This window comes from Sardina pilchardus, chromosome 17 (assembly GCF_963854185.1).
Source record: "Sardina pilchardus chromosome 17, fSarPil1.1, whole genome shotgun sequence".
Classification (NCBI taxonomy): Eukaryota; Metazoa; Chordata; class Actinopteri; order Clupeiformes; family Clupeidae; genus Sardina; species Sardina pilchardus.
Window position 1 is genome coordinate 12,727,294 of NC_085010.1, and position 14,885 is coordinate 12,742,178.

General features: G+C 44.1%; 1 protein-coding gene across 1 annotated transcript in view; it reads left to right on the forward strand.

Annotated features, from left to right (window-relative positions):
- abcc9 (ATP-binding cassette, sub-family C (CFTR/MRP), member 9) overlaps window positions 1-14,885 on the forward strand; it is a 59,572-nt gene that overhangs the window by 199 nt on the left and 44,488 nt on the right. Inside the window, exons 2-10 of the mRNA XM_062518223.1 lie at window positions 2,395-2,536; window positions 4,932-5,053; window positions 5,538-5,704; window positions 6,102-6,344; window positions 6,681-6,884; window positions 9,202-9,363; window positions 10,560-10,715; window positions 12,457-12,591; window positions 14,306-14,468. Coding sequence (XP_062374207.1) covers window positions 2,395-2,536; window positions 4,932-5,053; window positions 5,538-5,704; window positions 6,102-6,344; window positions 6,681-6,884; window positions 9,202-9,363; window positions 10,560-10,715; window positions 12,457-12,591; window positions 14,306-14,468 — 1,494 coding nt within the window. The remainder of the gene's footprint in view (window positions 1-2,394; window positions 2,537-4,931; window positions 5,054-5,537; window positions 5,705-6,101; window positions 6,345-6,680; window positions 6,885-9,201; window positions 9,364-10,559; window positions 10,716-12,456; window positions 12,592-14,305; window positions 14,469-14,885) is intronic.

The window sequence follows — 14,885 nt, forward strand, 5'->3', positions numbered from 1 at the left end:
GGCGTGCTTTTCTGTGGTATATCCTCTGTACTCCCTTCTTTGCAGTAACACACAATAGTTTCATGGATAACACCTTGATCGTGTTCAATCACTTTAGCGCATCAATGGCAACATCTGACTGTGAGCATCACTTTAGTTGCCCGCATCATGCATTACAATAGTCAAAGGGAACCAGCATTTCAGCTAAAGTTACTTTAAACATCTGTCCATCAGACACATGTCCATAAGAAACCAGAGACTAACAGGAGAGCTACACCAGGAGTGTAACTAACGCGTTCCTTCTGCTGCAACAATTAGCTTCCACTATAATCAGTGGAAGTACCTATACACCAGATGTGATAGCAGCTCATACATTTCTAGAGTAGTACACCGCACTCTCAAATATCAAGGTGCCAGAAAAACGCAAAATATCGAGGAAAAAAGCAGCTCATACAAAATGCAGTCTTAGACCAGTCTTCTGAAATGTTTTTTATACGTTGTGAATGGAACGCTTGAGTTGCGCGCCCGGTGTAGCTTCCCTGGTACATGGACAGGCAGTGAAGTGTAGTGTGATGGCTGCCTGCCTTAGTGCATTAATGGCTTCCTACTTGAGATAATTGCTTTAGACTGAGAGAGTAAGGCTCTCTGCTCTGCTGTCCAGACCCATGCCATTTCTGTGATTATGTTTTGTGTAGTGGGGGATTTGCGCTAGAGCTTGTGTGGAGATGCTCCTGCACTCTCAGAAACATGCTTTCATTTGCACTCTCCCTCTCTGTCTCATTCTCTCTCTCTCTCTCTCTCTCTCTCCTTCTCTCTCCTTCTCTCTCTCTCTCTCTCTCTCTCTCTCTACACATATTTGTATACTCATGGCTCACCTCCACACACCTTGGCATTAGCATACATCAACACATTAACACATGAAGTAAAACAAATCTCTCCCATCATCTTATTTGTCTGTCGTCTTCCTCTCTGTAACATTTGTTGTCTTTTACCTCTTTCTCCCTTTGTTATGCAATAGAAAAAAATAAAATAGAATATATACTTTTTTGATCCCGTGAGGGAAATTCAGTTCTCTGCATTTAACCCAATTTAACCGAATTAGTGAACACACAGCAGCACACAGTGAACACACAGTGAGGTGAATCACACAACACAGAGCAGTGAGCTGCCTGCCCAACCAGCGGCGCTCGGGGAGCAGTGAGGGGTTAGGTGCCTTGCTCAAGGGCACTTCAGCCGTGGTGGACTGGTCGGGGATCGAACCGGCAACCCTCCGGTTACAAGCCCGATGCGCTAACCAGTACACCACGGCTGCCCCTGGTATTTGTCTAAGCTACATACTGTAGGTTGTAGAATACAGTAATAATGACACTTTTTGGAACAGTATACTGTATTTTGCCCTATTTCTCTCTCTCTCTCTCTCTCACACACTCCCTCTCACTCTCTCTTTTTCCCTCACACGCTCTCTCTCTCTCTCTCACTCTCTCTCTCTCCTCTCTTTCTCTCTCCTCTCTCTCTATCTCTCTCTCTCTGTCTCTCTCATTAGTGAGTCAGTTTTCCCTGGGAGTGCTGGTTGAGGGGTAGTTTGTCAGTGTCCCTCTGGGACTTGTAAGTGGAGTTCTGGTGGCCAGGCCACGCTAGTGTTTACACAGAGGTCTCTCTCTCTCTGCAAAGGATCCCAGGGCCAAGCACCATTCAATTTGTAGCCTCTTGTCATTAGTCACTTTGTGTCACACGGTGATGCTCTTCAGACCCTCGCACATAGGAGTCCACGTTATGCCGGGTGAACCCCGCCTGACCTGGATTTCGCCCGGCAGCTCAGGCTGGAAACCTGCACATTTGTCTCCCCTGCTTCCTGTCCACAACCTTTAGGTCCAATCACAAACTAGCTTATCCAAAAGTCGCACCAAATCGTTGGTCTGATTGGTTGAAGGACTATCCAAGCGTTCGGAGTCATTTGAACGATGCCCATTGATAACGCCTCTTGTGCAGTAGAAATAAAGCCCAGACTCCCAATGTTCAGTTTTAACAGATTGAGCTTAGTATGGTGATAGCTAGGCTAGCTAGCAGAGTGTCTGCTTCCTTTCGTTTGGGCGGTGAGATGTAACGTTGATGTTCAGGTTGTTATAGAAACTAGTTGACATTTTCTATAATTTGTTATTAGCATTCACACGTAAAGCCTGAACTCTAAATGTGCCTTATGATACCCAGTTTATCTTTCTCTCTCAACAGCAGAACTGTGGATTGTGAGGAATAATTTATCCTTAGGTATGACACTGCCACATGCCATCAATCTAACCTGTGTGTGTGTGTGTGTGTGTGTGTGTGTGTGTGTGTGTGTGTGTGCGTGTGTGTGCGCATGTGTGCGCATGTGTGCGTGCGCGCGGGCGTGTGTGTGTGTGCATGTGTTTGTTTTAGGTTGGGGCAGTCAAAGCTCAAAAGTGCAGATCCACCACAACACCTGGCTCCACTTCCCTGGCCACAACATGCGCTGGATCCTCACCTTCACGTTACTCTTTGTCCATGTGTGTGAGATCGCAGAGGGCATCGTCTCCAACCAGTAAGGACACGCACGCACGCACGCACGCACACACACACACACTACAATACCCACAATCATTGCAGACATGTCACAGTTGACAGGGTGTTTTTGCACACAAATGTATGTGCATATGTGCATTCATGCAGTACATTCTTTTGACCCATACATATTTGCTTCCTGGAAATTACATGAACTTAAGACAAAATATGCATCACTGATCTGACAGAGTTTGTTGGACACACATGGACACACACATACACGCATGCATATAAAATCCAATGACTCTTTTTCTCTGCTTCTGAAATGTCTGAGATAATGAAGAGGCGTCTTGCTCTGATGTGATTAAAGCTCTCCTATAGCTGCTGTAGGCTCCTGACAGCGTTGCAGGGCTGCTACCTTCTCTCTCTTCCTCTCAGCGTTTCTCTGGATGGAAAACTATTTTGATGTCAAATATTGGACCTTTGTCTTGTTATATCTGAAAGAGTAGAGGATGAATGTCACAGTAAGGTCCAAATTAGGCCCTGGTCAAGCTTGACTGTTTTGTAAAAGAACGCCTTTGCTCTTTTTCCATGCATTTTTTCTGAAACTCCCATAATCTAAAAGATACAGTCTCTCTTATTTGTTTGATAGGGACTAATACAGAATTGTTCAGCAGTTATCCAGTGCAATGTGTCATTTGATGCTAATTTCAAACCACGTTTGGGCATTTGCATCACAGGCAGCGTTTAATGCTACAGTAATTTGACGCTTTTCCTTAGTGGGGTCTGTTGGCTCACTGTCATCCTGATAGTCATGCTAAAGGAGTAGTCTAATATGTGTCTGTCTGTCTATGTGTGTGTGTGTGTGTGTGTGCGTGTGTGCGTGTGTGAGTGCGTGCGTGTGTGTGTGTGTGAAGAGAAAGAGAAGTGCACATAGGCTCATATTCTGTCCCGTGAGAGGTTTCTGGGAGAGGGATAAACCATAATGTACGACCTCATCAAGTTCAGTGCAGTAAAGCTCCCTCAGTTCAGGGGTTTATGTGATGTGAGACGGCCTCCTCCTTAAAAGAGGGGTTTACAGTAAATGCTAAAAAGGGGTTGTGTGTCTCTGGATGATTCAACGTGCGAGTAGAGTGTTTGTGTGTGTGTCTAGGTGTGTGAGTGTGTGTGTGTTTGTGTGTGTGTGTGTGTGTGTCTGTGTGTGTGTGTGTGTGTGTGTGTGTGTGTGTGTGTATGTGTGTTTGTGTGTGCATGCATGTGTGCATGTGTGTGTGTGTGTGTGTGTGTGTGTGTGTGTGTGTGTGTGTGTGTTTGACTATGACTTTATGGCTTACTCTCACTGTTGCCATGTCTGAGACACATCTTGAAAGCAGCCGGAAAAAATATCCGGATCTAAGATGATACAGCTCATTAAGCATTGTTAAGTAGTTCACGTCATTTGAACCCAACCAACTAGAAGATATGAAAAACATTTAAAGAGGGGTCCAAACACCAAGTGAAGCAAGAGATTCTCATTTCAGTTTCATTAGTGGCCAGTTTAGTGTGGTATGTTGCCATTGACGTCACTGCCAGAGACAGGCACTATGTGTAGTGTGTGAAGCTGTCAATGCTGGGCCTTTAGCGGGACGTGTGAAATTAAAGTAGGCCTAGGCCAGGCATGACGCCGTGTCAGCTATATTTTACTGTAATACTTGCTGAAGGAAAATAACAAGAGAGAGAGAGAGAGAGACACACACAAATATTCAACAAATAACAATATTTTGGTTTTATTATTTAATTAATTGGATTTTGGAGCATAGCCCAATGCAATAGACAGTAGTGCTAATGTAATACTTACATGTAGTACTACTAATAATGATTTACTCATTTCAAATATTGTTAGGAGTGTGTGGGTTAGAGAACACATGTTGAAATAGGTATGTTAATGTTGATAATTGTGAACAATTCAGATCCACTATTTATGATTTGAATATTTGCTGATGTCCTTGTCTGATTATATTTTAATTTCAGCCCTTGGTTGATTCAACACATTCAAATATAACGATGAAGATCCTATGCCTGTGTACTGATAAGCAAATTAGCTTAGCTCAATCAAAGCTCAATCAATTTAGCAAATCTGTTTAGCATTAATTAGCTATTAGCTTAGCATCAATTAGCTATTAGCTAGTTAGTGTTCAGTCTGGGTGCCTCTCATTCATGTTTGATATATCCTCCCTTCCATTCTCGGTCCTCGTTCTCACTGATCTAGATAAAGAATGATAGGGCGGCAATAATGAGATAGTCTATCCAGTGCTTGTTATAGATCAGTGGGAACGAGTGTGGAGGACCGAGCATCGAGGATCGAGGAGGGATGTTGAGAGAGGCCTCCTATGTGTTGCTGGTGTTTAGTATTCCTCTGAAGAAGATGCTGTGTGCTGTGTCCTGTGTGCTTACAGGACGATGATCACCCCTCATCTCCATCTGTTCATGCCGGCCTTCATCGGCTTTATCGCGGCCACCACCTCAGTGGTGTACTACCACAACATCGAGACGGCCAACTTCCCCAAGCTGCTGTTGGGTGAGACTTTCAGCCTAATGTTTTCACTCTTGTGCTCCTGCAGTAATGGTGTTGTCTTATGCAGTAACGTTAGACCTCATTCTGAAAGTCGCTTTGGATAAAAGAGTCTGCTAAATTAATAAACGTGTACACAATTGATGGAAGAATGGAAATGAATGGATTGTTTGTTGATGGACTGATGAAATGCCTTTACATTTTTTCTTTTCGCAATTCCAGCTGGCCCTTGTCTATTTACCTATCTATCTATCTATCTATCTATCTATCAGGCCCTCTGTCTGTCTAGAAATCTATTTGTCTATTTATCAATCTGATTTGACTATCTACTATCTACTGTCTGTTTCTATCTTTCTATCTCTTTCTGGTATGTCGGTCTATCAGTTCACCAGTCTATAAAAAATGTAAAAGGTGAATGAAAGATGATTCAGATGTACACAGTAAACACCATCAAATGATACCCCCGTCATGTCCTCTGTGTCTGATGCAGCCCTGTTCATCTACTGGGTGCTGGCCTTCATCACAAAGACCATTAAGCTGTGGAAGTTCGTGGAGTCGGAGAAAGGCCCGCAGCACCTGCGCTTCTGTATCACGGCCATGCTGGTCATTCTCTACGGCCTGCTTATGGCTGTAGAGGTCAATGTCATCAGAGTCAGGGTGCGTCTTTTACTTCCTGGGTCAAAGGTTAATTGGTCAGTCACGCAGTTAATCTGAGTATAGTTAATCAGTCGGTCTACAAATACAAACATGTATATGGATAGTTTCACAGTCAGAGTAAACAGTTGACATTTTAAATGTGTGTGTGTGTGTGTGTGTGCGTGCGTGCGTGCGTGCGTGCGTGCGTGCGTGCGTGCGTGCGTGCGTGCGTGCGTGCGTGCGTGCGTGCGTGCGTGCGTGCGTGCGTGCGTGTATGTGTATGTGTATGTGTATGATGAACATAATAATATTAAGTGTAGTATGTAATGTGTATGTGGTGGGCTATATAGTGTGCCGGAATCTATACTGTTTCATTCTTCTGAAACGTTCCCACGTCTGCTCCCTGTCGTCTGTGCAGAAGTACGTTTTCTTCGCCAGCCCCCAGAAGGTGAAGCCGCCGGAGGACCTCCAGGACCTGGGAGTCCGCTTCCTGCAGCCCTTCGTCAACCTGCTGTCCAAGGCCACCTACTGGTGGATGAACCCCCTCATCATGGGTGCCCACAAGCGGCCCATCGAGCTCAAGAAGATCGGCAAGCTACCCATCGCCATGCGCGCCCTCACCAACTACCTCAGGCTCAAAGACGCCTACGAGGAACAGAGGGTGGGTTGGTGTGAGAGAGAGAGGGGTTTTGTGTGTGTGTGTGTGTGTGTGTGTGTCTGTGTGTGTGTGTGTGCGTGTATGTGTGTGTGTGGCTACGCTTATGTGTGTGGGTCTGTATGAGAGGGAGAGAGAAAAAGAGGAAGAGAAAGAGAGGGAATAAGGGTGAAATTTACAAAAAAAATTGTCTTCAATTACTGTATTCTACAACTTACAGTATGTAGTTCAGACCAATACCAGGGGCATAAGAAAGGGAGAAAGAGAGAATGTGTGGGTATGTGTGTGTTCTAACAGTGTACATGTGTGTGTGTGTGTGTTCTGTTCTCGTTTGGTCCACAGCATACGGAGGACCCTGAGAAGGCTCCGTCCATCTGGAAGTCCATGTACCGGGCCTTTGGGCGTCCCATTCTGCTGAGCAGCACGTTCCGTTACCTGGCCGACCTGCTGGGCTTCGCCGGGCCACTCTGCATCTCCGGCATCGTCAGCAACCTGGAGAAACGCAACAGCACTGTTGTGGCGGCACCAACACTCGTTGACAACACAGTGGGTTCAGACGTGTTTGTGTGTGTGTGTGTGTGTGTGTGTGTTTGTGTGTGTGGTTTGTGTGTATGTTTTGTGTGTTTGTGTGTGTGTGTGAGAGAGAGAGAGAGAGAGAGAGCGTGTGTGTGTGTGTGTGTGTGTGTGTGTGTGTGTGTGTGTGTGTGTGTAATGTACTGTAATGCTTTGCGTGGTGGGAGTGTAAGAGGCAGCGGGAACCGTCTCCCATCACTGTCTGGCCTCGAGATTCCGGGTGGTCCGTTTCCTAGTGACTCACCCCCCATTGTGATGTCATAGAGGCGTCTGCTCTGTTTTTCACTTCTGTCTCCGCCATGACATCAGTTCTGCGAAACAGACAACATGGAATACACAAATTATCACCGGCCTAAATCATTCATACACACATGTCTCTCTGGAGGTTTGCGTGTCTTTCCGCTCCTGTGTCATTCATGCAAACTTGGGTTGAGGGCTGATTCAATAAAGGACTAAGATATGAATATATGCGTATCTATGATGTATACACTGACCGTGTCGTGGTATAGGTTACATAGGATTTTTAACTGTTATTATCATGAGCGGACCTCATGAAGATAATGGTTTTAAGCAGTTGTTGTTGTCAGGAGGCCATTTGTGTGAAAGGGTAAAGGTTGGACAGTAGTTGTGGCTTGAAGGCTGGAGAAAAGGTGTGTGTAGCTGAACAGCAATAATTGATTGTAGGCCTGTTGTTCCTGATTTTGAAAATAGAAAGAAAAACATGTCAGAGGGTGGAATAGTGGCACTCACAAGGGTTATTTGTTTTAAAAGCCTTTCATCTCACATATACAGTATACGGTGGCCTTGAAGTGCCATACATAATTCAAATTTCAGACAAACAAATTTACAGTGCTACAAACCTATGTGCCCACATATTTCAGCATAGCAGCCTTTGCCAGGGCATCTCAAAATGGTGTCAGAGGGAATTGAAATTTAGAAGTGTTTTAGATGCTATTTTATGCACCCCATGACTCTAGGTGGGTGGGAAGGATTCATTTACATATATTTGTTCTTTCAGCAGACCCTTTTATCCAAAGAGGCTTACAAAAGAGTATAGAATTTAAGCTACTCTACAGAGGAGACTCAGAGGAGAATTATTACTGCATTTGTCAATGCTGTTACTGTACTGCAGAATAAGAGTACCTATATTAGTACCTATATTTGAAGTGCTAGTCAGGTCAAAGTGTGGAGTGTGTGAGGTGTGTTAGATTGTTAGAAGTGTTAGGTGAGGAGGTATTCTTGGGTCTTCCAAGAGTTTTTTGAAGATAGAGAGGTATGGAACACAGAGGTAGTATCATGATCATGAGATGTCATAGCTTTGATGGGGGATGTACTGTTGCTTTGTTCTACACTGACGTTGTGGACAAATATATATGAATTGTGAGAGAGGTGTTGATAGACTGCTATGTCACAGTAGTGTGTGTGAGTTTATAGGGATTTGTGGAGTGGGTATATTTCATGAATATGAGATCGGTATTGTTTAGATGTGTAGGTTTGATACTTTGCATTCTGTGGATCATGCATTATGGCTATTTTGAGTGCAGGCTTTGTTATTGGCAGGGACAGCGCAGGGCATCATGGGTAATTGGCAGGGTCAGAGCATGGCATCATGGGTAATTGGCACCCCAGTATCAGACCGTTGTGGGGTATGCTTTGTGTCGGCGTGATAAACGAAGAGAGGCGAGAGAGAGTTGGAGTGGACGGCATGTCACTCTGACACGGAAAATTCCACACGGACCTCACAATCGTTCATCCTCTCGCCTCTCTCGTTCTTCCATTTATTTATTTCTCTCTCTCTATCTCTTTCTCTCTCTCTCTCTCTCTCTCTCTCTGTGTCTCTTACCAGCTTGTACACTTCAAGTTGCAAGGTCACATCTGGCTGAGATCTTATGTTTTGTTTTTAATCCTTCTCCTAATGTGTGTGTGTATTTCCTTCTGTTTTCATCAGTCGTTTAATACTTGGGTGATTCTGCATTAATGTTTATGTAAATTTAAAGAGGTTGTTGTGTCTTCCGTGGCTTAAGCCTTAGCAAGCCAATTGAATCTGAGGTGACAACCATTTACTTGACAGTACTCAAGGATATTTCCACCCACACAATTCATGAACTGTAGCATAAGAATTCTTTAATCTTTAATTCTTTACTTTCTTTAATTAGCGGAAATGATAATATTGCTCGGCGTTCAGTGATATATGTATCTTTGCAGTGAAGGTATGTGTGTGTGACATAGAACATCTGTTTTTTGTGGTTGATTTTGTATGTGTGTGTGTGTGTGTGTACATGTGCTGCAGAACTCTACTGGGGTCTACTTCATGGAGTCCACGGAGCTGCTGGAGAACACTCCTGTACTGGCAGTTCTGCTGTTCCTCGCCCTGGTTCTGCAACGGACATTCTTGCAGGCATCATACTACGTTACCATAGAAACTGGTATCAATCTCAGAGGAGCTTTGCTGGTAAGAACAATGACAACAAGCACAATCACAAGCAGGAAATCCTCTAGCTGATTACACACACACACACACACACGCGTGCACACACACACACACACACACACATACACACACTGTACACATGTCCATCAAGAAAGGTTTCAGGAAACAAGTCTGTAACAAGCTACAACCACTGAGACTTTGGTAAGGACATAATACTAACAGATAATGATAGCACACAGAATAATACCACAAGATGTTTCACAGAGTATATCGCAACCTAATGGACCTGTCAGGAGTCTCCTCCTCGGACTTTGTTTTGTGATTCAAGCATTTGAATTAGTCAAGTACATAGATTGTCAAATACTCTGAGCTATTAAGGATGTCCTGCACTTACCATTGCATCTGTTTTCCACTGGCAGAAAACGTTAAGTGCTGCTGCGTGAAGTTCTCACTTTGAAGTGATGACACTCTCCAACTGTCTTAAACTGCATGCTGGCATCCAGCCTGCAAAACCAGTGATGTATGCTTGCAGCCAAACAGCTAAGACTAAATATTTGACATGGTTAGACCACAGTCTGAACACAGTGACTAGATCTATTCACTGTACTTATCGTTTTTAATTCAATTTAGCCAAATTTAGCCATTTTATGCGTACACCGAGTCCGATTTTGTTTTTGTGCAAAACATAAGCACAAAATTGCTATTATAAACAGGCTATTAAACACACATGTTCTATTAGTCTGTGCAAACTGCGGAGGAAGTTCGTTGCGATGGAAAAAAAATTCGGAACAGTTTCGTCTGATGCGAAATTTCTCATGCGAACAAGTCGAACTCGGACTCGAACCCTTTAGCCTTCGGCTAATCTGCCGCTCCTATATAAAGACTCTGGCCACCCAACTCAGTCAGGTCAAAGTGTTATCCAGGATTGCCAATTACTCATGCATTGTTTTGATGAACTGCAGCTTGTTTTAGGGTGACTGCCAGTGAGTATGCTTCAGTATTTAATGTTTTATACAGTATGTCACAGGAATGTGACTCAACCCATATTTCATACTACATGCATGCAACGTTTTTTTTTATTATTTGTTTTGTAATTTGATGATACAAGTGTTTAATGTGTGTGTGTGTGTGTGTGTGTGTGTGTGTGTGTGTGTGTGTGTGTGTTTGTGTGTGTGTGTGTGTGTGTGTGTGTTTGTGTGCGTTCGTGTGTGTTCTAGGCCATGATCTACAACAAGATTCTGCGCCTCTCCACCTCCAACATGTCCATGGGCGAGATGACCCTCGGCCAAATCAACAACCTGGTTGCTATAGAAACCAACCAGCTGATGTGGTTCCTCTTCCTTTGCCCGAACCTCTGGGCCATGCCTGTCCAGGTGAGAAACTCAATGGGTGAACCCTGATCTCATCCCTAAAGTGGGGTTCAGACCAAAGATTTGCGACGGGATGAGCTGCGACGTTCTAAATGCAACGGCGACTAGACATGTTGAATGCTTTGTGATGGTTTGCAATGGCTTGCAACAGCTTGCGATGACGTACAACATTTAATTCACACTGCTGCAACTCATTCTGCGACGGTTTTCGTCTCGTCGCGGATCTTCGGTGTGAATTGGGCCTAAGGTCTAAGCCCTGAACCCTCAAAGACTTAACTGACACCCGTTTATAAATTGTCAAGTTTAATAGGCTGTAAGGGTTCAGAATGCTAATAACAAGAATGGGACAGCACCTGTGAACTATCCTTAAATTGACAACAAAAAAAACCTGTTGCATACGTTTACATCTTGTTTTACAATTATGTTGTTTTATGTCAGTTGTTCACTCAGGTTTTTTCAAGCTTCCAACCTCCCTTTGGGGAACCCCGTGCTTCACGTCACAACGCTGTTAACTGATGTACATTTCAGAATTACGGAAAGGGCACAGAAAGGGCTCCTTCACACCCTTTCACTGCACTTGACAGTTTTGCAGTGGGACAGCCCTAATCCCTCAAAAAGTTCATGGCAACACGCTTCAAAGTCTGTTAGTCTGTGAGGGGAGAGATTGGGATTCAGCCTGTGTCTTCCTTCAAAGACTCAAAGACCTCCATTTGCCCACTAAGTTTGTGAGGGTTTAGGACTGTCCCTCTGTGAAATTGTGAAGTGCGTGAGGACTCGGTCGCACCCTTGCTGTACCCTTTCAGTAAGTTGCCATTTATGCAGAGAGGGACAGTATGAGAGAGACGGACAGAACAGGCAGCAGAGACTTAGTACCAGCCCTGAAAGAGACTCACAGAGAAGGGTTCTTTATGCTTCAGTGTTGAATCGAAGCCCTCTGCATCACTATTAACCTATGCTGTCATTTGATGTGTACCTCCAAAGATTTTTACTTTCGTGTTGAGATGATGCAGACCACAGGGACTGAAATGGCAAATAATAATAACATTAATATTTAAGCACGGCAGTTTAAACTTGTCGGTGGTGGAAGACGCAGAACTTAGAAAAGCTCTCGCTGTGCACCAAGGCAGCGGCGTAGTCACCGCGTGAAGTCGACGCATAAAAGCATAAAACAGCCTTGAGGGATTCACAGCGTCCACCAATGTTGAGTCACTATGACCAATGGGGTTGGGTTTAGTTGCTTACAGACATCTCAATGCTGGAACAAAACAATTAGTCTCTGAGTCAACCACTTGACCATGGCTTTTGGGTTTAGTTGCTTACAGACATCTCAATGCTGGAACAAAACAGTTAGTCTCTGAGTCAACCACTTGACCATGGCTTTTGGGTTTAGTTGTTTACAGACATCTCAATGCTGGAACAAAACAATTAGTCTCTGAGTCAACCACTTGTGTGTAATTGTGATCAGACGCAAAATGTCATTCCGAGTAAAGTTATTTTGACTGCATATCGGATTTGAGATTCATCTCATCACTGTAGACTTCCCTGATGAACAAAGTAGCCTAGGGTTGAGCTCAGATTCTGATTATAAAGCTAATCTTCTGAGGCCAGACTTCTACTACTTTGCTAAAGGAAGATTGTGTGTGTGTGTGTGTGTGTGTGTGTGTATGTGTGTGTGTGTGTGTGTGTGTGTGTGTGTGTGTATATGTGTGTGTGTGTGTGTGTGTGTGTGTGTGTGTGTGTGCAGATCATCATGGGGGTGATACTGCTCTACTACCTGCTAAGGGAGAGTGCTCTCATCGGGGCGGCTGTCATTGTCCTGCTGGCACCCATCCAGTACCTCATCGCCACCAAGCTGGCTGACACCCAGAAGAGCACACTGGTGAGTCACACACACACACACACACACACACACACACACACACACACACACACACACACACACACACACACACACACACACACACACACACACACACACACACATACACACACACACACACACAGACACACACACACACACACACACACACACACACACATAGGTATACGCATACGTGGACACACACATGCATGCACATATAGGGGCATGTTTGGACATCTACTGTCACCTCTGTGGGATAACGTTAGATGGTTATTTACATACCTGCCTTCCCCTTATGTGGCACTGTGTTTATTTGATCCTGGTAATGCCCTTAGCAGTTTAGGCTCGCTTGAGATACCACCCTGATAAATAGGCTGATAAACTAACGTAACGCAAACAAATGGGGTGCAGGGAGTGGTGTTAGAAGCAACTCTGCCAACAGAGAGGAACACCATTAAGATACTCATGCTGTTAGGGGAGTCAATATGAAGCAGAATCGATGGGAACAGTGGTATCAAAAGGTCATGTGCTAAACGATTTATGAGCTTGAGGTATTTTGGAATTGGAAGTAGAAGAGTTATGTCAGTGATAACGTAATTTCCTGCTAACCACATTTCGATGTCTGCTGCCCATGTTGCGTTCTTTTTTCCGTTTTTGTCGCAAAACACAATTTCTCTTTTGTACCTTTATCTCCCTTTATCCAATTGTAACAAAAAGGTCACGTAATTTATGAGCTGAGGTATTTTGAAGGCTCTCCGAGTCTTTCCTGTAATGTAATTTCTGCTAACCACATTTCAGTTAAGTTCAGTTACTTTATTTGAGCACCTCCTATGTCCCTCCTGTGCTCCTACCCCCTGTTGCTTTTGTTTTTCGTTTGCGTCTTCAAATGTCCTTTCTCTTTTGAGCTGTTATATCGTGCATCCAATGGCAACCGAAAGGTCATGTGTTAAACAATAATGAGCCAGAGTATTTCGAAAGCACCATGAGTCATTTCTGTAATAATGTAATTTCTGCTAACCACGTTCCGATGCCTGCTACCCCTATTGCTTTCTGTTTTTCATTTGTCTCATCCCAATTTCCTTGCTCTTTCGTGGCAGTATCACTCTCATGAGTCTCATCCAATTTCTCTAATTCACCTCGTTCTTTCTCTCCTCGCTCTCTCATTATCATTCTCTTCATATCTTCATTTCTCTCTTTCTCTTTGTCGCCTCTCCTCTCCTGGCTAGATAGATACTTTATGTATCCTGTGAGAAATGTAGGCATCCAGTAGCTTATGATGCACTCATACAGACATAAAAAAAACACGTTAACACTCACTTGTACAGACACTTTCCACAACACGGAAAGTTTTACCTGACAAACTTTTGATAAACTATGCAGTTTACTGAGCAGCTCCGACAAAAACAGAGCTGAATTATATATCGACACGGCAGGGGCAGTACCTTAACCTAATGATGAAAAAGGATTGCCTGCTTTGGGAGGCTTTAATGATTTACATTACATTACATTTACAGTAGCAGACACTTTTTTTAGTCCAAAGTGTCTTACATGTGTCAACTATATAACAAGGGATTACATTGTAGCAATTTGGGGTTAAGTGCCTTGCTCAAGGGCACAATGGTGGAAGCTGGGAGTTGAACCAACAGCTTTCAGGCTGCTGCATGCTAGCCCAGCTCCTTAACCACTACACTGCCGCCACCACCACCATGATGGGTTGTCTCTCCCCTCGTAGGATTACTCCACGGAGCGTCTGAAGAAGACCACTGAGATCCTGAAGGGCATCAAGCTGCTGAAGCTCTATGCCTGGGAGAACATCTTCTGCGACAGCGTGGAGGACACACGGGGCAAAGAGCTCACCAGCCTGCGCACCTTCGCCTTCTACACCTCCATGTCCAGTGAGACTTCTTACTCATCTTTCTCTCTCTCTCTCTCTCTCTCTCTCTCGCTTCCTCTCTCTCACTCTCTATGTCTGTCTCTCCACTCTTTCACTCTCTATGTTTGTCTATCTCTGTCTTTGTTCCTCTCATTCTCTGTCTCTTTCTGTTTAGTCTCTCTGTCACTCTTCTTGTTTCCACCCTTTCACTCTCATTTTTGTGCTTTTAATTTCTCTCAAAATGAGTTAATTCGCTTGAAAATCTTATGGAAAAAGGGCTCATGTCTGTCTGTGTTTGTCTTTGCCTCCCTCTCTGTCTCTCTCTTTCTTTCTCTTTCTCTCTCTCTCTCTTTCATTGTTTCAATTCCGCTTTGATAATATCATACAGTACTTACTGTTTGCTTGTTTGTAGCAGAGCATCAGAAAGTGAACTCTTGGG